The sequence below is a fragment of the Balaenoptera musculus genome, chromosome 5 (assembly GCF_009873245.2).
Source record: "Balaenoptera musculus isolate JJ_BM4_2016_0621 chromosome 5, mBalMus1.pri.v3, whole genome shotgun sequence".
NCBI classification, from domain to species: Eukaryota; Metazoa; Chordata; class Mammalia; order Artiodactyla; family Balaenopteridae; genus Balaenoptera; species Balaenoptera musculus.
Window position 1 is genome coordinate 3,036,390 of NC_045789.1, and position 22,753 is coordinate 3,059,142.

The 22,753-nt window shown below is 47.7% G+C and overlaps 1 protein-coding gene across 5 annotated transcripts in view; it reads left to right on the forward strand.

Moving 5' to 3' along the window:
- FNIP2 (folliculin interacting protein 2) overlaps window positions 1-22,753 on the forward strand; it is an 89,915-nt gene that overhangs the window by 32,307 nt on the left and 34,855 nt on the right. For 4 of the 5 annotated variants that reach the window (XM_036853282.1, XM_036853277.1, XM_036853276.1 and 1 more), the window contains 7 exons: window positions 73-201; window positions 2,868-2,968; window positions 3,941-4,012; window positions 5,721-5,821; window positions 5,989-6,078; window positions 7,689-7,760; window positions 12,581-12,710. In XM_036853282.1, the coding sequence (XP_036709177.1) occupies window positions 73-201; window positions 2,868-2,968; window positions 3,941-4,012; window positions 5,721-5,821; window positions 5,989-6,078; window positions 7,689-7,760; window positions 12,581-12,710 (695 nt within the window). The remainder of the gene's footprint in view (window positions 1-72; window positions 202-2,867; window positions 2,969-3,940; window positions 4,013-5,720; window positions 5,822-5,988; window positions 6,079-7,688; window positions 7,761-12,580; window positions 12,711-22,753) is intronic. The other variant, XM_036853280.1, reaches the window with a different exon arrangement.

Here is a 22,753-nt window from a genome sequence, read left to right on the forward strand (position 1 = left end):
TGAGCGTGTGCTGGGGAGCCTGGTACGCTCAGCGGTGGTGGTTTGTTTACCCGCCTCTCCCTCTTCACCCAGAAAACGGAGGATGTCCCCGCGAAAACGCCAGCCAGGTGCTGTCAAGGAGGTGGCAGCGGCAGCCTCTCTTCCCACGGCTCTTCCGGGGGATCTTTACCGCATGCCAAGGAGCAGCTTCCAAAGTACCAGGTACAACCACCCTTGCATGCGGAATACCCCATAGGCCGAAGCCACTTACTGTCATTTCTCCTCGGGGATAATGGCTGCTCGAGGGCCCCGTCCCTGGGATAGGAGACTAAGTATCCAGAACCCTTCTCAGTGCTCTGTGATGGGCCTCTATGGGAAAAGAATCTAAAAAAAGAGGGGATATGTGTATAGGTGTAGCTGATTCACTTTGCCGTACAGCAGAAACTAACACAACATTGTACATCAACTCTACTCCAATAAAAATAAAACAAACAAACAAAAACCCCCCGAAAACGTGCTCTTAGGCGTTTCAGGCCAGGCTGTGCTCACACTTCGGCTTTGTCTCTTGATAAAAACTACAGTGGGGCAGCGGTGACCCAGTGTAACACACACCGAGTGAAGAGAAATCCTGCGAAGGGGGTAAACCCTCCTGTTTTGCTTCCTTGGTGGTCAGGACCAGAACCAGATTAACGCACGTGTGTTTTCCAGTTTTTTTCTAAGAGCTCTGAGGGTTCTGGGGATGAATACCGTCATCCTGAGAAAATAGCACTTGCCAGTAGAAGGAAGGAAGCCTCGTATAGGAGCAGGTGGAAAGGCAAGACCTGACTTGAATGTGAAGTGTGAAGGGCTGGTATATTGAGAAATATTGGCCAGCTGGGCACGAGGAAAGAGGTTTCATAAATATCGAATAGCAGAAGGGTACTACTTGATGGAGGATATACCAGTGTTTGTTTTTATTTTGGGAGCTATGAGGAATTTTGTCTACCGTGTTGCTGGCACAGCAAAGCCAGGGAGGTTACCAGCAGCCACAGGTGTATAGCACGTTGTTCGTTTCACGGTCGGGATCTCTGCTGTGCGTCTGCCCTTATTCCACAGAGCTGCCGGCTCTCAAAGCAGTATGTGGCCACAACAGCATAGAGTGAAATTTTCAACGAGTTGAGAATCGCAGTTGGCACGTAGACCTTGTACCCCAAGAAAAAGCAGCTTCAGAAATGGAGGTGGTGGGTGGAAGTTATTCATAACGAACGTGAAAGCCTGTGAGTTTCTGTCTGCAGGAAGCGAGAAGAGGTTGGTGGGAGGCTCGCTAAATCAGGAGGATAGATGTCTGTTCCTCTTTCCCCCTTTGCGAGCAGGTGTAAGTAGGTGTGCATATGTGTGTCTGTGTGTGTGGATATATACGTGTATGTGTGTGGATTTGGAGTTGCAAGGCTGATTGCCATGGTTTTGCTTGGGTAGAAAGCGAGGCAGCAGAGAGTCTGCCTGGTGGCCTGGGTCACAGGAGATGGGGGTATGGTTTCGGTCAGGCCGTGCCGGTGTCGTGCGCACTGGTTTGGTTGACGCTCACATCCATCCTCAGCATGTGTCACCACCGCTTACAGTGGGAGCTGAGCATCCTGTATCCAAACGCATGCACCTGTGTGTCATCATATGTTCATAATACGCACAGTGTTACGTCATGTGAGTGAGGGCGTTTGGCTTCCAGCGCCTGAGCTCCAGGGGAGTCCGGGCCCCGAGATGAAGGTATGGGGGTTCCCGTCGGGAATAACCGGAATCACAGCGGCAGTTGAGAACGCAGACAGTGATAGGAGGGCCCTCTGAGGAACAACCCTGTCCAAGGGATGACTTGGGGAGGAAGAGATTTAAAAGGGAGAGCAGGATGTGAGGGCGATCTGGCTGCGACATCTGTCACCCCATTGATCGCCAGGGTTGATTCAGCCGATCGGGCTGGCTAGGCGGGTGTCCCCTTCCTCCCTCACCGTTCCAGGTGCGTCCCTGCGCGCTCGGTCGGAGAGGATGTCCTTCCCCGATAGAGGAGGACCGTTCTTCGGTCAAGGGTATACGAGTAGCTGCGCTCCCCTGCTAGAACCTCCAGACAAGCTCTCAAGGTCCATTTGTAGGAGAACGTAGGGTAGTCGAGCTTCCAAGACTCCAGACACATCCAAATGAGGCGCTGCACGTGGCAGTCTGCCTTTCTAAAAAAAGTAAAAAGTAATTTAAAAAATATAAAAAGGAGAGCAATTATGTGCATCAGATACTGTGAGACGTTTAATAAAGCAAACTGGGAAGCGCCCATTGGCTGTGACAGGAGCCGTTTGAATAGAGGGGGACGGGGGAAGGTGCCGTCCCCCCTCTGCGGTGACAAAGGGGACGCCGAAGACTGGTCAGAAGCTAAGGGGTCAAAAAATTTTTTAATGTTTCAAACTTTGGGGTGACCAGACTGTCCGTTATCTTTTGGACCCACGAAACCCTGCCCACACCGATGGGCATTTTTGTTCCACACTGTTGATTTTGGTTGGATAACCCTGAGCTATATTTCATTTCAGGATGTGTTCTTAGTATCAAGAGGAGTTACTCTGCCTCTTCCATCACTTGATCTTTCTATTTAGACTTTGTAAATGGAGACGATGAAAGTCGTTGTTTCTCATAACCAGATTAAAAATGAACCCTGGTGAAGCGCTTGCATCCTGTACGAGGATATAGTGTATAAAGAAGAAATCGTGAACATCAGTGATAATTCGGGGAAAAAAGTAGGCAGTCACCATTGTAGATTAAGATTGTAAAATGATCAGTTGCTGCTTTGAGAAATGGTTCTAATTACCGACAAAATTTCACATTGTTTTCTATCGTGTTGTACTCGACACGATTTTGGTTTCTTGCACGTCGGGTAGTACACGCGACCCGCCTCTGATGTCAACATGCTTGGGGAGATGATGTTTGGCTCGGTCGCCATGAGCTACAAAGGCTCCACCCTGAAGATTCACTACATACGGTGAGTTCGGGCCACTGCTTGTGAGACGTGGCTTGGGGAAGATGACTCCGTTCAAACATGCGCAAAAAAGTTACGCAGTAAAATAATAATCTAAACTTTGTCACCTCATATTTGCTAGCACTTGATATCTTTTATATATCTTTAACAGTTAAAATAGTCTGACATTTTCTACATCACTCTGACCTTGAATCAGCTTAGCAGGACAAAATCCTAAGCTTTAACTAAGTACTGTAAGTGAAAAATGCATACCAAAGCATTCTGAATATCTGCTAGCTTAGTAATAGCAATACTTTTAATCAGAGTTACTCAAATATTTTAAGTTTGAAGTTTCAAATTTTCACAAATTTTCCATTTTCAGATGAAAATTCGTCATGGTTTTTTCTTGTATGGAGATACATATTTTTTCCTATTTTTTAAAATCATTGAACGCCTGCCGAGTTTTGTTTTTGTTTCTAGGGAATGGTGTCTAGACTGAAAGTTTCTGCAAAAGGCAGAATGTGACGACATTAAAGAACACGCTCCTTATCTGCATGTCAGAGTAGAATTTAACTCACTGAAGGCACAAGCTATATGATGTGTGAAAGGAAGCCTTTTCCCCATCCTGCGCTTATAACCTTCTATCTGTTCATCTGTGCCACGTGGCAGGTGAAAAATGTAACCTGAGAAAAAAACGAACTTCTGCTTTGCAATATTTCTGCTAAGCCAAGTTTGTTCATCTGAAATATTTGCTCCCAAGGAGAATGGCCCCGGCAATGTCTCCATAGCTCTCTCTCAGGGTTTTAACATTCTTGGGATTTTAAAATGATAAAATTAGAAAAAAATCTGGACACCCCACTGATACAGTGATTTGAAAAATGCACGTCTCATTTTCTGTAAAATAAGATATAGAAATGAATAAAAGCTTCAGAAAAAGTTAAAAAAAAAAAACCCCATGCATCTCTCCCTCTTCTGTCCCTTTGTTTTTTTCTCCAGTTCTCCGCCACAGCTGATGGTTAGTAAAGTCTTCTCCGCCAGAATGGGCAGCTTCTGTGGGAGTACAAATAAGTAAGTGCGGGATTTTCCCCCTCCCCTCCCCATCCCCGCAATTTTCCACGTGGCTGTTTCTGGATAGAGTCGTTCTTTGAGGGCCATAAGGCTTTTCGAGGTGAGAAGCAGGATGAGTCCACATTAACAAAGGGGTTTTCAAGGTGGCCTTTGTCCAATACATAGTGAGTATGAAAAGGCCTTGGACCTTATCAGGTGGCCTTAAAGACAAGGGATGGTCTACATACATATATTGGGGGTCTTCACCTGTTAACCCACTCTGTTCCTACTGCCAGTCACCTCGTTCTCATTCCCTGGAAAATGAAAAGTGAAGGGGAAAAGGATAGTATTTCATCTTATAAAAAAAAAAAATCTTGGGAATTCCCTGGCGGTCCAGTGGTTTAAGACTCCAAGCTTCCACTGCCGAGGCCCGGGTTCGATCCCTGGTCGGGGAACTAAGATCCCACACGTGGCACGGCCAAAACCAAAACAAAAGCAAAACAAAACTAAACCAAAAAATCTCACCTGTCAGCCTGCTCGTTTATTTATTTCTGAAGGAATGAGGCACAGGGCGAGTTTCCCAAGCTGAGAGGCACCTGAATGGCAGGAGGGATCGTCTGTCTGAGCCATCCGTGTAACCCCTGTGGTCCGTGGGGACTCAGGCTAGGCAATATTTTGATTTTCACTCCCGAGTTTTTTTCCCCCTCTTAATTTTACACTTCTGTGTAGACAGAGAATACTTAAATGTCTAACTTAACTCTTACTCTGGCACAATTGCTCATATATTTTGAAATTTTCAAGCAGAAATATTTCATATACTTCTTTTTTGAATAAAACAACAGAACATTTATTACACTTGGGTAAGTTTGGAAGAAATGTTTATTGTAAATTAAAGGGGTATTCTTAGGGGTCAAATGAAGGCTGTTATTTTTTACAATCCTAGGAAATTAAAAGTATGTTTCTCTGCAAATTTGGGTACCTTTGAGTAAGTCTGCTTACTTTTCAACAGAATAATGAATTTACTTTTTTGAGCATTTAACGCTGGATTGTCATGACTTAAGCCAGTATAGGAATTGATATTTATTTCTTTGTGAGGTATTATTTTTCTGACCCTTGGTATTACCTGAACATTTATTATACTAACTCCCTCTAATAAAATATCAAGCTCAGATTTAAGTAAAAATTATTTCGGCTTCATTATGCTATATTATCCTCGAAATCTTTATTTCATTTGTTAACACATACGATAAATTATTAAAAGCTGCTTCTCTCACGTGTGTTTATGAGTAATTCTAACGTTTAAGAAGTTGTGAAATCAAACTCCTGTAAGAATCATAATTTCTGTTATATGCTCCTCCTGAAAAAGGTTGCTGAATTGCTCATGAATGTTAACTAGGAGTTAAAATGAATTGCATTTTGAGGGCTTATGTAAAATTACCCTTGAAATGAATAGCCATAGCCTAGGTGTCAGTCACCAGAGGAAGATTTTAGAATTTGGTGTCCCTTATTACATAATATTGTGAAATTGTTTGGAATGTGTCATTTAGTTTTATAGGTTGAACTACCTCCCAAAGCCTCTCTTGTCTTTTCCTGCAACAAATTCCCCTAAAGTTTAAGTCTCTTCGGTAGATGTGAGACTTTATTAAAAGTTGTCTGTTAGCAAACAGCTTTGTTCGTCCCTTGATGTTCTTCTCCTCTCTCTTTCCTTTCCTTCCCTCTCTGGACTTAGCTTGCAAGACAGCTTCGAATACATCAACCAAGATCCTAACCTGGGGAAACTGAACACAAATCAGAATAACCTGGGTCCCTGTCGTACTGGAAGTAACCTAGGTAAACTCCGCCACGTAAGCGGGGTCTTGCTTTCCGGGTCCCGCCGTCGTGGGTGTGCGTTTTGCTTTCTTTGAGTTTGTGGTGTTGTTTTGTTTGGGCATTATCTTTAATCTGTGTTTATTTCTGTGTGTGTACTTTGTCCGCCCCCATGTGTGTCTCCGCCCCAGGTGTGCTGCAGGGATGCGGCAGCAAACTGCCCCCGGGGGCGGCCGAAGGAGGACCGCTCCGGCTCAGCCGCAGTGCCTCTTTCTTTGCAGGTTTGTGTGGAATGCTGAGCACGGTGCGACCCCCACACGTTAGGTTCTTAGAAACAAATCTGTTGGGCGCCTCTCTAGAAATCCAAGGGGCTCGTGAGATGTTTAGTTCCAAATGCTGCCGAGCGCTTGGCGTTCTGAAACCTCCACCCCAGAACCCCTGTTGGAAACGTCTCTGCTCATACCCCCGCGGCGTAAGCCAATTTGGATCTGAAATGAGCCCTTCGTGTTTCTAAGAGGATAACATCTTCCGATTTTCCTCGGCCTCTTCCGCTGCCGTGAACTGTTTCTCTTTGCCGTGGTATCTTTGATCCATTTTTCACCTGCACCCTTGCCTGCACTGTGTCTTCAAAAGTCGCCCTAACAAGAGCATGGAAGACCGGCCTCTCCCTGTCTCTGTCCGTAGCATTTAAGTAGTTCAAATGTACTTTCCAGCTTCTTTACAGGTGTAGGCACCTCCATCTCTGGGTAGGTACGTTCTGAGACCGGCCCGGCCTTCTAGCCCAGGCTGTCGAATGTCTGCCGCAGGCTGGCGTGATTAACTAGCGTGGGAGCCCTCATCGCTAACGTTAGGGGTTGTGTTTACCGCAGACGGTGTTCTGCATTGTGTTTTTCACCGTAGCCGAAATATGCTAGGCACCCTAGTTAACTGACTGACGCCCTCCTGCCTACTTCCGGGTGAGGATAACATGTTTATATACTCTCCTTAAAATTGTGAAAATTAACACGCTTCACAAAATAGCTGGCAAGTGTAATAATCAGGCAGAGCAGCGGGCTTCTCGTGCACCGTAAAGCTTACGGTAGCGACGTGTGAGCTACCGTGTAGCTCAACAAGTACACAGTTGAGACCAACGTGAAGCATTCCTAGAAGTCTGCAGTCCTTTAGAGTGTTTTCTTAGCAGCTGTACAGTAGTATTGTGTACGGGTGTGTACGGAAAAGAGGCGGAGGAAGAGATATTTGAAAGTGAATGTAAGTGTTTCTATCTGCCAAGAGAGGGGTTATAAAACACAGAAGGGTTTTTTAAATTCCTGAAACGGTTTTCAAGCCTTTCTCTTCTCGAGGTTGCCTGTAGTTACTACTGAAACTGATTATAAAGCATTGTGAAAGCACTTAATATTTTGCAGTATTTCAGTGCATTGAAACCACTGAAAACACTTGAATGCTATTTAACCGCTACTCACGAGGGAAGCGGCTGAAAGTACTGAAAACACTTGAATGCTATTTAACCGCTACTCACGAGGGAAACGGCTGAAAGTACTGAAAACACTTGAATGCTATTTAACCGCTACTCACGAGGGAAACGGCTGAAAGTATCTGCCTGAGGACGCCGGCCCGTCCGTCGCACGAAGTGTCCTCACAGCTGCAGGCTCGGCTTCTTTTAGAGGCGCGCGTCCCTCGGAAGAGCCTCTGCAGAGCTGCCGGGGGCCGGGCATGGGCAGGGCGCCACTGGCCTCTGCCCGCGCCTTCGCGCGTCTCTCCGGAACCGCGTTCTGCTTTCCCAGCCCCCCCTGTGCGCGCTCGTGCGGTCACCGCAGCAGTCGCAAAGCGGTGCAGGCGGTCGGAGCGGCCCGCCTGTGCGAGCCCCGTGACCCGGTCTCCTTGCCCCCCGCAGTGCACAGCACGCCGGTGGACATGCCAAGCAGAGGGCAGAGCGAAGACAGGGACAGCGGCATCGCCCGCTCAGGTACGTGCTTCCCTCTGGCCGGCGGCGCCCGTGGGGCGAGCCCTCGGAGGTGTGGGTGGGACGCGCACCGGGCCGGCTCCCGCGAGCCGAGCGTACGTCGAGCAGCGCCCCGCTGGAAAGAGGGGAGCCTCCCTGAGCCAGTGGCCCCGGGGCCGGCTGAGTCCTGAGCGTCCAACCCGGGGAAAGATAGTGTCCCCGGGAACCCCTCTGGCTGTGACCAGGGGGGCTGCCCGCCGACCTGCTCGCTCGCTCTTCTGTCCTGGAGTCGTGATGGGCCAGATTTTGTCTCCTGTACCCCTCCTCTCCTCATGTCAGGTTGTGACTGACCGGGGTTCTGGGCCTCCTGGATCGATAGAAACTGACTAGGGGCCAGACAAGAAATTGAGGCAAGGCTGTACTGGGGCCCCTGCTGCAGCACGAGGGAAGGAGAACAAAGGACAGGTTCCCTTGCCGGCTCGCTCCCTGAGGGGGGGGCGAGCTGGTTCCTTATAAGGGGTGAGGGCAGGGGTGTGTCCAGGGGTCCGGCCGGAGGGGTGGCTTAGGTGGTCTGCCCGCCCCTTAGGTGGTGCTGAGTGCAGGCGGCGTGTGCAGCGCCCTGCTTTTGCTCCTGAACCCCTGTTTTTGCTCCGGGCTCCTCAGAAGTGGCGGTTGGGTTTTTTGGTCTCTTTGTATCTTTTGTCCATAATGTGCCCCAACTGCGCCTGCACCCAGTTATTTTTAGTTCCTTATCGTTTCTCTGTATCTGTGGGTGGAGGAGAGGTGGGTCCAGGTGCAAGCCCTGCAGCAGAGGGTCCCAGGTCCCAGCCTGTTCATTCCAACTCCGAATTGCTCCCAAGACGCGTGTCCCTCGCCCTTTGAGAAGCGGGACAGTTGAGGGCCGCGTTTGCACTGAAGTGAAAGGTCAGTAGCAGCCGGATCTGAACGCCTTCTCGGGAGGAGGGGGCAGACGTGAACCTGATGCAGATGAGAGCTCTGGCTTCGTCGGCAGCTGGGCCCCTGAACCCGCCGTCTCTCCTTGGAGGCTCCCGCCCTCCTGTTGGGGGTCCGGGCAGATGGGGGGGCTGCTGCTCCCCTTCCGTCCTGCGAGCTGCTCTGAAATCCCCGCGGCAGCCCTGGGAGGGTCGCCCTCCACCAAAGGCCGCTCGTGCCGCCGCCGGGGTCGCTTCCTCCGGCCTGCGCTCCTCACGTCGCCCGCACTGTGTGGCCCAGGGTCCTCGTCCCGGAGCAGGGCGGCAACTCCGGCTGTTTGACCTGCACTAGCAGCGGAAGATGGAGAGAACTTACAGGCGTCGCTTATTCCTGTTTTCTGTAATTTGTAACTTCCCGTCTGAAGAGTTGAGAGCTGGGGAAACGTCTTGAGTAGATTCATCTTTCAGAACAGTTGCAGGTTTGCAGAGCAGTCGACGCGGCAGCAGGGAACTCCGGTGTAGCCTCCCTGTCGCTAACAGCTCAGCCCGTAAGGCGGGGCGGTTAGTTGTCACGTCCGTTCGGCTCTGCTTGGCTCTGGCAGCTCCTCAGGCTTTCTGCGTTTTGTGACGACCTTGACGGTCTCCAGAAGTAGCAGCCGGGTACTGCGTAGAATGCCAGCTGTTGGCATTTGTGTGATGCTTCGCCCGTGAGTGGACCGGGTTTTGGAAGAGAGGTCACGGAGGTTCGGTGACATTTTCATCGCCCCCGACCAAGGGCATGTGCTGTCAACGTAAGTTATGACCGCTGGTGGCGGCCTTGGTCACCTGGCTGGCACAGGGTCTGGCCGGCCTCTCCCCGTCTCCTGCGGGCAGGGCCCTGCGTCAGCTACTCGGAGCTCTGCTGCGTGGCCGGCTGTCCTCCTTCCTCATGCGTCCTGTCGTCAGTCGTTCATGTCAATATGGACTCAGAATGCTTACTTTACACTTCAGGTCACCCCACTACTGCTTTATTTTGTCACTCACGTGGCTCCAGCTTTGGCCATGGAAGCCGTGGAGTGCTTTCCATTGGCTCCTGTGTTTGTTTAACCTGTCCCACTCACTCTGTGTGTGTGTGTGTGTGTGTGTGTGTGTGTGTGTATGTGTGTAGCGCTTCCTCGCTTTCTGGCACTACAGGATGCTCCAGACGTGCCTCGTATATGTCCTGCCCCATCCCTAGAATCAGTCGTGTCTCCATGTTGCCCTGTCCTTTCACTGGAGACGGAATTAGATCCCAGGGTCTGGACACCAGATACGTGGGTTTGTGCCGGCTGTGTGTCTGCGTGTCTCTGTGCGTACTGCTGTCGGCGACGCCTGCACCTGTATTCAGTGACGCGTGAGTGCTACTGATTTCTCCATTGCCCGCTATCTGTGAGCCCGTGGACCGTCCCACCCTCCCCGCCCGGCTTATCTGCAAACCACCTCCGATGGCGAGACACCGGCTCCCGGCCTGCCGTGCATTTAGTTAATGGCTTCCTTGCAGGGCACACACAGCAGCGCCAGGGTGCTTACCCCAGTGCTCCTGTGGGAAACGCCTTTTTGAAACGAGAGCGCAGGGCTTGTGTGCAGTTCCTCTGACCTTCCGTCCCCCAGACGTCACTCGTTGCCAAGGTTACCTAGGCCGGCGCCTTTGGAGACGGGGAATGTGTGCAGCTGTCAGTACCAGGCCAGCAGAAGCTCTGAGGTCACAGCTGACACCAGTTCATCTGCATGATGAACTGGCCGCATGACGGCTGCGCCAAAACTCTGAACACACAAGTTACATCTGAAGGGTGACTTACGTGTCTTTTTTCCCCCAGTAGTTCAGTAAAGAAGTAAGTTTAGAAACGCTTCTTTGTTTGTTTGGTTTTTGCTTTTTAAATCATCCTCTACAGAGAGGAGCTTGATCCGGATGAGGAGTCTGAGCGCACCCAGTACGGTCCCCCGGCAGAAAGACAAGACACCGAGGGTCTCTGTCGCCTCCGCCAGCCCCTTCCCCGCACCTGTCTTCCGCCCGCGTCAGGGAGGAACGTCGTGGTGCTGACCGCGTGCCCCTCGTGCGCCGTGTGCCCCGGGGGTGCCACGCGCTGTCTGGGTTGGCACTCCCGAGGGCCCTCTGTCGTAGGAGAGCTCAGCTACCGTGGTGGCTTCCACAGTTGGGCCAGTTTGCTACAGTCGAGGTGAAGGGAAGGAGTCGGCCGGGTAGCCCTGAGTCAGGCCGTGAAGCCACATTTATTATATTTATTGAATAACAATCTTGTACCCCCGAGGCTGGCCAAGAAGAAGCTGATGTGCCCAGCATAAGAACTGGGCGAGAGACAGGGGACCCTGAAGATTTGGGACTAGGGAGTGAGGACCTTCTGGTCTTATAAGGGATTTTGAAAACTTGGGGGTGAGGCAGACATGTCTAATTAGGATTTTTTTTTATTAAGTAGTATTGTGTGACTTTGAGGAAAAACTCTCTTCTATCTCCCTTCAAAATTCTCAGTAAAATTACCTACTCGCTGATATTTGAAACGGGGATTTGATTTTGGAGGTTTAAGTCCAGCCTCAAGGCTGAAACCAAGCCAGCCTCACCTGGTAACACTTCGGTGCAGAAATGCCGTACGCTCAGCCAACATTTATAAATTGTCCGTCGTGTCTCAGGCGCTGTCCTGGGTACAAGGAATCACAGATGAATAAGGGCTCCTGGACACGTTTCCTGTGCGTGTTGACGGGCTCAGAAGAAAAGCATCTTGTGGGTGCTCGCAGCACCTCTGCGGTGGACAGAAGGAAGCCTGAGTTGTTAGCGTCTCACCTTGTGGCTGGGCGTTCCCTGGTCTCACAGCCGTTCAGCTGTGTGGGATCCCTGTGCGCTGCACAGCGCCTGGCACGTTGTAGACACTTGACTCGCAGCCAGGCAAGTCAAGGACTTCAGAACTCATGTCGGGGACTCAGCTTATTTCCATCTGCCTGTGAAAGTGTGAATAAAAGTACGACGGTTCACGTGGAGAAGCTGCCTTCCGAGGGGTGCCCATGAGCATGGTATACTGCACTTGCTGAAGTCAGCCCGGTGCCCTGTGATCCGCCTGTGCAAGCGTCAGCCGGCCGACTGGCACATTCCACTCCCTTCTGCCCGCGACTGAGTGACATTTCAGTGTCCTGATTCCTCAACCCTGGGGGGTAAAGGGGAAAACATCTGTCTTCTCCCTCTGTTCTTCCAAGCCCGTAGAGCTCCTCCAAGCCGCCGGGGTTTGAAAGAAGCCCTTTGCCTGCCTGACGGGGACCCGGTGGGGCTGTGCGTCGGCCACACGCAGGGACGCGCCGTGACGGGGCAGGAGGCAGCAGAGAGGCTGAGGGCAGCCGAGTCACCCGGGCAGAAAGCACGTCTAGGACCAGATGTGCCACCTGCAGGGCCGAGGGGGTGGCGAGGGGCGGGAGCGGGAAGTGCCGTGTATCTGGAGGTGGCGGCGGGAGAGGGTGCTTTGCGGGGCAAGTCCCCTTCTGGCTGGATTTCACCTCGAAACACGGGGGGGGACGAAGCAGTCACGGGGGGACACGCGCGTGAGTCGGCTCCGTGTGCGGCACCGGTTCCCGGGCAGCAGTCAGCAGTACTTCCGTGGACTCTTCGTTGTATCCGAGGTCTGCAGGCTGCCCTCTGATTGGATGAGTAATGTCTGTTACGTTTGGAACGTGGGGCTGGCGCCTGGTCACCGATGCCCGTGCCGTGTGGGCGACCCCTGTTCGTTTTAAAGGGTGTTTTCTTGGCTGTACCGCAGCCTTCGAGCGGCTCCCCCTGCTGGCTGTGGCCGGTAGAGCCTGAACGGTTAGGTCCCTGGGCTTGTATGGATGTTTTCCACGTCGGTGCACGTGGGCTCCTGGAGCCCAGCTCTCAACTTCCCAATCTTCTTCCCGCAGCCTCCCTGAGCAGCCTTCTCATCACACCCTTCCCGTCTCCAAGCTCCTCTACGTCCTCCTCCAGCAGTTACCAGCGCCGCTGGCTTCGGAGCCAGACCACGAGCTTGGAAAACGGCATCATTCCCAGGAGGTGAGCTGGGTTCCCCCGGCTGTGCAGGGCGCTGGGGCGGGCGGCCCGGGGATGATGGCGGACAGCGCGCTCACCTGCTGTCGGCACAGACGGGCCGGAGCTTTCCGCTCGGCTTCAGCTCAGCCTGGAGGTTCACAGGTGAGAGGTTCCGGGAGAGACACTGGGACTACCTGGGTAGATTTGGCATTGATTTAAAGTGAGTGTGTGCTCTCTTTGCACTGGCTCCCTTCCAGGTGTAGCCTTTGTAAGTTAGAAGGCTGGAATAAATCTTTCCTTGGCTACGGTGACACCAGTGTGGTCTTTGAAAATATATGAACTCAAGGATGGTTTGTTTTTGGTGAAACAAATTCTTAAACAGTCAGCAGTCTGATTATGAATAGAGACAGCATCGAGATATTCTCTGCCTTCGTTTCAGTTGGTTTTCAGATCTAAAGTTTAGTTATGTTGCAAAACGCACATTTTTGGCTTATGATGATGTTACATCAGTACCTTCCTACCTCTTCTTCCTACAACCCAAAAACTTAAAAGGGAATTAAGATCGGTTGTAACTATTAAAAACCCACATGACAGTTGGTTGCCTCAGTAAGTGAATAGAGATCGGCATGTGTCAGCTCTGTGAAGGGGTAAAGACTTGGCTGCAGGCCTGCACTTCAGGAGCTCGCAGAGACAATGCTCACATAAGCAGTGGTGTGAAGGAGCTAAGTGCTAAAGGCTCAGAGAGGCTGGGGGTGTGCGGCTCGGGGGAGGGATGCAGCCTTGTGGGAGGTCTTGGGGTTTGGGCAGCCTTCGTGAAGGGGGGGTCCTGAAAGCACAGGCTGAGAAACTGGGGGGGCCAAGGCGTGTGCAGGGCATCAGGCTGCTGGCCCCCTTCTCCCAAAATTAACATCACGTGTTAGTTTTGTTTGTTTTTTAAAGAAACGTTATGTTCCAGGGCTTCAGGCATTTTCAGAGTAATCTATAAAATGAATGTAAGGCTTTTCCATTAAAAATATTTTACTTACAAAATATAATAGAAATAATAGTGATACGTGACTATTATCACAAAGTTATAAATCACTAAAATGTTTTGGTGTAATAGTTTTATATAATATAATCAATAGTAATACTTCACGCACTATCTTCATTCATCATAAGGTTTTCCTGGCTCACTTTTCTGCACATTCATTTGTTTAGGTCATCAAAATGTGTACGTCATTCGGCATCATTGAAAGCAGCATTAGTCACCCCTGGCAAATGCAAGATGACAAATAATTTTTCATAACTTTTTTATTTTGGGAAAGCTCTTTGTGCACATTGCAGCTGTTACTGGAGCTTTATAGGTTATAACAACATTGAGATAAATTTGTAATAAACCTTAAAAATATAAATTTCGGGTTGTTTGGTCTGAGGTGATCCAGCCCTGGAGGCTACAGGCTCTTTCTTGGGGCTAATGGCAGACTCTGGGAGGGCTCACGCCGAGGAGTACTTCCAGAACTTCTGCTGCCAGAGTCCTTGTCCCTGCAGTGAGCCACAGCCACCCCCTGCCTCTGCAGGAGACCCCCCAACACTAGCAGCCGTGGGGCTGACAGGGTCTCAGTGCTCTGGCCAGGTGTCAGGCCTGAGCCTCTGAGGTGGGAGAGCTGAGTTCAGGACATTGGTCCACAAGAGACCTCCCAGCCCCACGTAATATCAGTGGGTGAGAGCTCTCCCAGAGATCTCCATCTCAACGCTAAGACACAGCTCTACTAAACGACCAGCAAGCTCCAGTGCTGGGCGCCCTATGCCAAACAACTAGCAAGACAGGAACACAACCCCACCCACTAGCAGAGAGGCTGCCTAAAATCATAATAAGGTCACAAACACCCCAAAATACACCACCAGACGTGGACCTGCCCACCAGAAAGACAAGATCCAGCCTCATCCACCAGAACACAGGCACCAGTCCCCTCCACCAGGAAGCCTACACAACCCACTGGACCAACCTTACCCACTGGGGACAGACACCAAAAACTACAGGAACTACGAACCTGCAGCCTGTGAAAAGGAGACCCCAAACACAGTAAGTGAAGCAAAATGAGAAGACAGAGAAACACAGAGCAGATGAAGGAGCAGGGTCAAAACACACCAGACCTAACAAATGAAGAGGATATAGGCAGTCTACCTGAAAAAGAATTCAGAGTAATGATAGTAGAGATGATCCAAAATCTTGCAAATAGAATGGAGAAAATACAAGAAACGTTTAACAACGTTAAGGACCTAGAAGAACTAAAGAGCAAACAAACAGTGATGAACAACACAATAAATGAAATTAAAAATTCTCTAGAAGGAATCAATAGCAGAATAACTGAGGCAGAAGAACGGATAAGGGACCTGGAAGGTAAAATAGTGGAAATAACTACCGCAGAGCAGAAAATAGAAAAAAGAATGAGAAGAATTGAGGACAGTCTCAGAAACCTCTGCAACAACATTAAACGCCCCAACATTCGAATTATAGGGGTGCCAGAAGAAGAAGAGAAAAAGAAAGGGACTTAGAAAATGTTTGAAGAAATTATAGTTGAAAACTTCCCTAATATGGGAAAGGAAATAGTCAATCAAGTCCAGGAAGCACAGAGAGTCCCATACAGAATAAATCCAAGGAGAAACATGCCAAGACACATATTAATCAAACTGTCAAAAATTAAGTACAAAGAAAAAATATTAAAAGCAGCAAGGGAAAAACAACAAATAACACACAAGGGAATCCCCATAAGGTTAACGGCTGATCTTTTCAGCAGAAACTCTGCAAAGCAGAAGGGAGTGGCAGGACGTACTTAAAGTGATGAAAGGGAAAAACCTACAACCAAGATTACTCTACCCAGCAAGGATCTCATTCAGATTTGATGGAGAAATTAAAACCTTTACGGACAAGCAAAAGCTAAGAGAATTCAGCACCACCAAACTAGCTTTACAACAAATGGTAAAGGAACTTCTCTAGACAGGAAACACAAGAGAAGGAAAAGACCTACAATAACAAACCCAAAACAACTAAGAAAATGGTAATAGGAACATACATATCGATAACTACCTTAAATGTAAACAGATTAAATGCTCCAACCAAAACACATAGACAGGCTGAATGGATACAAAAACAAGACCTGTATACATGCTGTCTACGAGAGACCCACTTCAGACCTAGGGACACATGCAGACTGAAAGTGAGGGGATGGAAAAAGATATTCCATGCAAATGGAAATCAAAAGAAAGCTGGAGTAGCAATTCTCACATCAGACAAAGTAGACTTTAAAACAAAGAGTATTACAAGAGACAAAGAAGGACACTACATAATGATCAAGGGGTCAGTCCAAGAAGAAGATATAACAATTGTAAATATGCGCCCAACATAGGAGCACCTCAGTACATAAGGCAAAGTCTAACAGCCATAAAAGGGGAAATTGACAGCAACACAATCATAGTAGGGGACTTTAACACCCCACTTTCACCAATGGACAGATCAACAAAAATGAAAATAAATAAGGAAACACGAGCTTTAAATGATACATTAAACAAGATGGACTTAATTGGTATTTATAGGACATTCCATCCAAAAACAACAGAATACTTTTTCTTCTCAAGTGCTCATGGAACATTCTCCAGGATAGATCATATCTTGGGTCACAAATCAAGCCTTCGTAAATTTAAGAAAATCGAAATCGTATCAAGTATCTTTTCTGACCACAATGCTATGAGACTAGATATCAATTACGGGAAAAAAACTGTAAAATATACAAACACATAGAGGCTAAACAATACGCTACTAAATAACCAAGAGATCACTGAAGAAATTAAAGAGGAAATCAAAAAATACCTAGAAACAAATGACAATGAAAACATGACGACCCAAAACCTATGGGATGCAGCAGAAGCAGTTCTAAGAGGGAAGTTTATAGCAATACAATCCTACCTCAAGAAACAAGAAAAATCTTAAATAAACAATCTAACATTACACCTAAAGCAATTAGAGAAAGAAGAACAAAACCCCCAAAGTTACCAGAAGGAAAGAGGTCATAAAGATCAGATCAGAAATAAATGAAAAAGAAATGAAGGAAACGATAGCAAAGATCAATAAAACTAAAAGCTGGTTCTTTGAGAAGATAAACACAATTGATAAACCACTAGCCAGACTCATCAGGAAAAAAAGGGAGAAGACTGAAATCAACAGAATTAGAAATGAAATTAGAAATGAAAAGGGAGAAGTAACAACTGACACTGCAGAAATACAAAGGATCATGAGAGATAAATTACTATAAGCAACTATATGCCAATAAAATGGACAACCTGGAAGAAATGGACAAATTCTTAGAAAAGTACATCTTTCCAGGACTGAACCAGGAAGAAATAAAAAATATAAACAGACCAATCACAAGCACTGAAATTAAACTGTGATTAAAAATCTTCCAACAAACAAAAGCCCAGGACCAGATGGCTTCACAGGCAAATTCTATCAGACATTTACAGAAGAGCTAACACCTATCCTTCTCAAACTCTTCCAAAATATAGCAGAGGGAGGAACACTCGCAAACTCATTCTATGAGGCCACCATCACCCTGATACCAAAACCAGAGAAAGATACTACAAAAAAAGAAAATTACACACCAATATCACTGATGAACATAGATGCAAAAAGCCTCAACAAAATACTAGCAAACAGAATCCAAAAGCACATTAAAAGGATCATACACCATGATCAAGTGGGGTTTATTCCAGGAATGCAAGGATTCTTCAATATACGCAAATCAATCAACATGATACACCATATTAACAAATTGAAGGAGAAAAACCATATGATCATCTCAATAGATGCAGAGAAAGCTTTCAACAAAATTCAACACCCATTTATGATAAAAGCCCTGCAGGAAGTAGGCACAGAGGGAACTTTCCTCAACATAATAAAGGCCATATATGACAAACCCACAGCCAACATTGTCCTCAATGGTGAAAAACTGAAACCATTTCCACTAGAATCAGGAACAAGACAAGGTTGCCCACTCTCACCACTATTATTCAACATAGTTTTGGAAGTTTTAGCCACAGCAATCACAGAAGAAAAGAAATAAAAGGAATCCAAATCAGAAAAGAAGAAGTAAAGCTGTCACTGTTTGCAGATGACATGATACTTACTATACATAGAGAATCCTAAAGATGATACCAGAAAACTACTGGAGCTAATCAATGAATTTGGTAAAGTAGCAGGATACAAAATTAATGCACAGAAATCTCTTGCATTCCTATACACTAATGATGAAAAATCTGAAAGAGAAATTAAGGAAACACTCCCATTTACCACTGCAACAAAGAGAATAAAATAGCTAGGAATAAACCTACCTAAGGAGACAAAAGACCTGTATGCAGAAAATTATAAGACACTGATGAAAGAAATTAGAGATGATACAAACAGATGGAGAGATATACCATGCTCTTGGATTGGAAGAATCAACATTGTGAAAATGACTCTACTACCCAAAGCAATCTACAGATTCAATGCAATCCGTATCAAACTACCAATGGCATTTTTCACAGAACTAGAGCAAAAAGTTTCACAATATGTATGGAAAGACAAAAGACCCCAAAGAGCCAAAGCAATCTTGAGGAAGAAAAACGGAGCTGGAGGTTTCAGGCTCCCTGACTTCAGACACTACTACAAAGCTACAGTAATCAAGACAGTATGGTACTGGCACAAAAACAGAAATATAGATCAATGGAACAGGATAGAAAGCCCAGAGATAAACCCACGCACATATGGTCACCTTATCTTTGATAAAGGGGGCAAGAATATACAATGGAAAAAGACAGCCTCTTCAATAAGTGGTGCTGGGAAAACTGGACAGCTACATGTAAAATAATGAAATTAGAACACTCCCTAACACCGTACACAAAAATAAACTCAATATGGATTAAAGACCTAAATGTAAGACCAGACACTATAAAACTCTTAGAGGAAAACATAAGCAGAACGCTATATGACATAAATCACAGCAAGATCCTTTTTGATCCACCTCCTAGAGAAATGGAAATAAAAACAAAAATAAACAAGTGGGACCTAATGAAACTTAAAAGCTTTTGCACAGCAAAGGAAACCATAAACAAGACGAAAAGACAACCCTCAGAATGGGAGAAAATATTTGCAAACGAAGCAACTGACAAAGGATTAATCTTCAAAATATACAAGCAGCTCATGCAGCTCAATATCAAAAAAACAAACAGCCCAATCCAAAAATGGGCAGAAGACCTAAACAGACATTTCTCCAAAGAAGATACACAGATTGCCAACAAACACATGAAAGGATGCTCAACGTCACTAATCATTAGAGAAATGCAAATCAAAACTACAATGAGGTATCACCTCACACCAGTCAGAATGGCCATCATCAAAAAATCTACAAACAATAAATGCTGGAGAGGGTGTGGAGAAAAGGGAACCCTCTTGCACTGTTGGTGGGAATGTAAATTGATACAGCCACTGTGGGGAACAGTATGGAGGTTCCTCAAAAAACTAAAAATAGAACTACCATACGACCTAGCAATCCCACTACTGGGCATATACCCGGAGAAAACCATAATTCAAAAACAGTCATGTACCACAATGTTCACTGCAGCACTATTTACAATATCCAGGACATGGAAGCATCCTAAGTGTCCATTGACAGATGAATGGATAAAGAAGATGTGGCACATATATACAATGGAATATTACTCAGCCATAAAAAGAAACGAAATTGAGTTATTTGTAGTGAGGTGGATGGACCTAGAGTCTGTCATACAGAGTGAAGTAAGTCAGAAAGAGAAAAACAAATACCGTATGCTAACACGTATGTATGGAATCTTAAAAAAAAAAAAAAGGTTCTGAAGAACCTGGGGGCAGGACAGGAATAAATACGCAGACGTAGAGAATGGACCTGAGGACACGGGGAGGGGGAAGGGTAAGCTGGGACGAAGTGAGAGAGTGGCATGGACATATATACACTACCAAATGTAAAATAGATAGATAGTGGGAAGCAGCCGCATAGCACAGGGAGATCAGCTCGGTGCTGTGTGACCACCTAGAGGGTTGGGATAGGGGAGGGTGGGAGGGAGACGCAAGAGGGAGGGGATATGGGGATATATGTATACATACAGCTTATTCACTTTGTTATACAGCAGCATTGTAAAGCAATTAGACTGCAATAAAGATGTTAAAAAAAAAAGAACAAGAAAAACATTTCAGTACATCTGGATCAGACGATTCTTATGGAACAGTTTTGCTAAAGATTCAGGTCTTCACACACATCCATTTTAAGTCTGAATGGAATTTTAAATGTATCTTTATACACAGTTATTTTAATGTTTCCTCTGCCATTTCCTGTGACTTACGGAGTTCTTACAAGAAACTGGAAGTGTCTTCGTGGACTGCATATAATTCAGAATGCCTGTTTACGCATTGTGTCACTACATCGTCAATTATACAGAAAGTTAATTTTAAAATGGGCTGCATTATTAATCATTTCTTCTTCTGAAGCTTCATATGAAAGTTGTGGGTATTTTCTATCCAATGCAGCAATCTCTACATTCAATTTCTGTTTCTGTGCCTGTGGATATTTGCTTTGCAGTGTTGCTGCAGTTTTCAAAACGAGATATTAACAAACTCTGTAAAGAATTCTAATAAGTCCCTGATGCACTGTATTGCGTTGTGCACTGTCGGCTCTTACTGTGTGATAATTTACTGCCCTGGGCTCAGGACGAAGAGCCAAGTGTTGTGCGGCCTCCACAGGGGCGGGGCTCTGATGATGGACAGGCGGGCTGCGTCCCCCGCGGTCCGGGCCTTGCCCCGGCCCTTGCCCCGGCCCTTCCCCCTCCCATGGCCGTGCCCTCTGCCGCCGCCGCCGCCCACCTGGGCCCAGGTCCCAGCCTTGGGGCCTTGTGGCACCCCCTTGGTTCTGGACTCGTGGGCGTGTGCCTGATCCCCCGCCATCCCCCCCCCCCGACGTGCGCCCGGCCGCCTGGCGTCTGCACTGCCCACGCCCGTGCGTCATCACCCCATCAGACTTCACTTACAGAGCGCAAGTTAAAGGTGACACGGTTAAGAATCAAGGTAGCACCCGGAGAACGTCGCCGTGAGCCTGGGCCCTCCTGAGAGCAGCCCCGCAAGGCGGGGGGCGCAGGCTGTGAGCCGGTCCTGGACTCGCCCTTGCCTGACGCCCAGGACGGAAGGGCCGCGGGCGCTCAGCTTCGGTCACTGTGCCCGTGAAGAGCCTTCAGCTACCGGCGTCGCCGCCCGTCTCCCTCGTGGCAGGGTCGTGGGCGGGGAGTAGTTTCTGACGCTGGACCGGAGAACGCTGGGTACCAGGGATGCGATTGCCTCCGGCTTTGAGAGGAAGTCACAGCACTCGGAGACCTCGCTCCTGAGAGGGTTCAAGGTGGCCAGGGAGGATCTTCACAGTCTTACGGTTGGTTGCTCGCTGACCCCCGTGCCACGTGGGGAGCGTTGGCGACCAGCGGGTGGGGGGAGTCGGCGGGGGCAGTTCACCCGCTGGCGCAGAGGTGCTGCCCGTGGAGGAGAGAAGCTGCGGATTCCCCGCTTAGTGCGGCTGGTGAAACCCTAAAGAAGCAGGTAGGACGTCCCAGAAAGGCTTCGGCCCGGAATTGTAAAATGAATAACCAGACAGAGTCGCTGACGAGATGTCCCTTGACCTGCAGACACGGTGATTTCATATGTTCCAACGTGACCCATAGATTCCGCCTAAATTCAGAGCTGACATAGCCAGTCAGACTGAGCAGTCCTGAGGCCAATTACAGGTCCCTGAGATGTACTTGAAGAGTCACCGTTTTTGCTTTATTTAGGATCTTGAAGTATTTACAATGTATGTAAATGCTCATTCACGTGTCAACAAAATTCTATTTGAAAAATCCAGTGTGTAGCGTGGTCTTCCCGTGACTTGAAGGCCTGTCGGCTGGTGTGGTCGCTCCCGGCCCGTCCCCCCAGTGGGTGGGTCCGACGTGGCGCCAGAGCCCCTGGTCATTCCCAGTGTCCGAGCAACGGGCCGGCGCTGGCAGACAGAACCCCTGGGCTCTGACTCCGGCGTGGTCACCGAAAAGCTTTCTGTTCTGAAGCCAGTTGGTTTGTCGCTCTGCCCCGGTTTTCACATTTGCAGAATGGTCTGTGTGTCTTACCTGTTGCCTTGAGGGGAAAGCTAGGATGAAGTATTTGTGCTCATACTTAAATTTTTTAAGACATTCTAAAACATGCTTTCATTGTAGATTGATCTTAAAAGTATATTTACAAATACCGCATGACCTGATTTATTCCAGTTTGCCTGGTTGATCCAAGACGACAGATTGAATGAAGCTCAGCTGCTTTAGAATTCAGCAGAGAGACATAGGGGAGCGAGTAAGAGCCATGCACGCTATTAAAGCTGCGGGTGTTTTTCAGAAATTCAGCAGCCGGCACCGTCCGCTGTGCTAGGTGCAGTTGGTTACTGTTTCTAGGGTGCAGCTGAAGCTGACACACATCTGCAGAGGGCTCAGTGGTCACTGCAATCTGATCATTAAGGACCACACTGGCCAAAGATGAGTGGACTGATGTAGTCATTTTACTTTTGCCAAAGGGGGGAAATAGGAGATAACGAAGAAGAAAGGGTTGTAAGAAAGAATTGGTGTAACATAAGCTCAGAATTTCCTCTACAGAATAGGAGTAAACTGGTGCAGAAAAACAAAGTTATAGGACGAGTACTTTGGAAAAGAAGAGGGAGCATTGTTTGAAATTAAGTAAAATGGTAAGAGCGCCTCGAGAATTTCTTTCTGGCGAGCAGATGATTAGTATCTAGGGATTTCTCGGAGAAAGCAATTGCTGGTTTATTTTAACGGGCAGCATTTACAAGAGCATCTGGAAACTGTGTCCTTCCCGCGCCATGTCTGCCGGCGAGGACTTTTACTGATTTACCAGCCACACCTAAGTCTCCGGGATCTTGCTTAAAGTCGAGCAAAACAATGACGTATCCCTCTGAGGTTAGAGCAAGATGTCTTCTCCTTTCCTTTAAAAATAAGATAGCTTT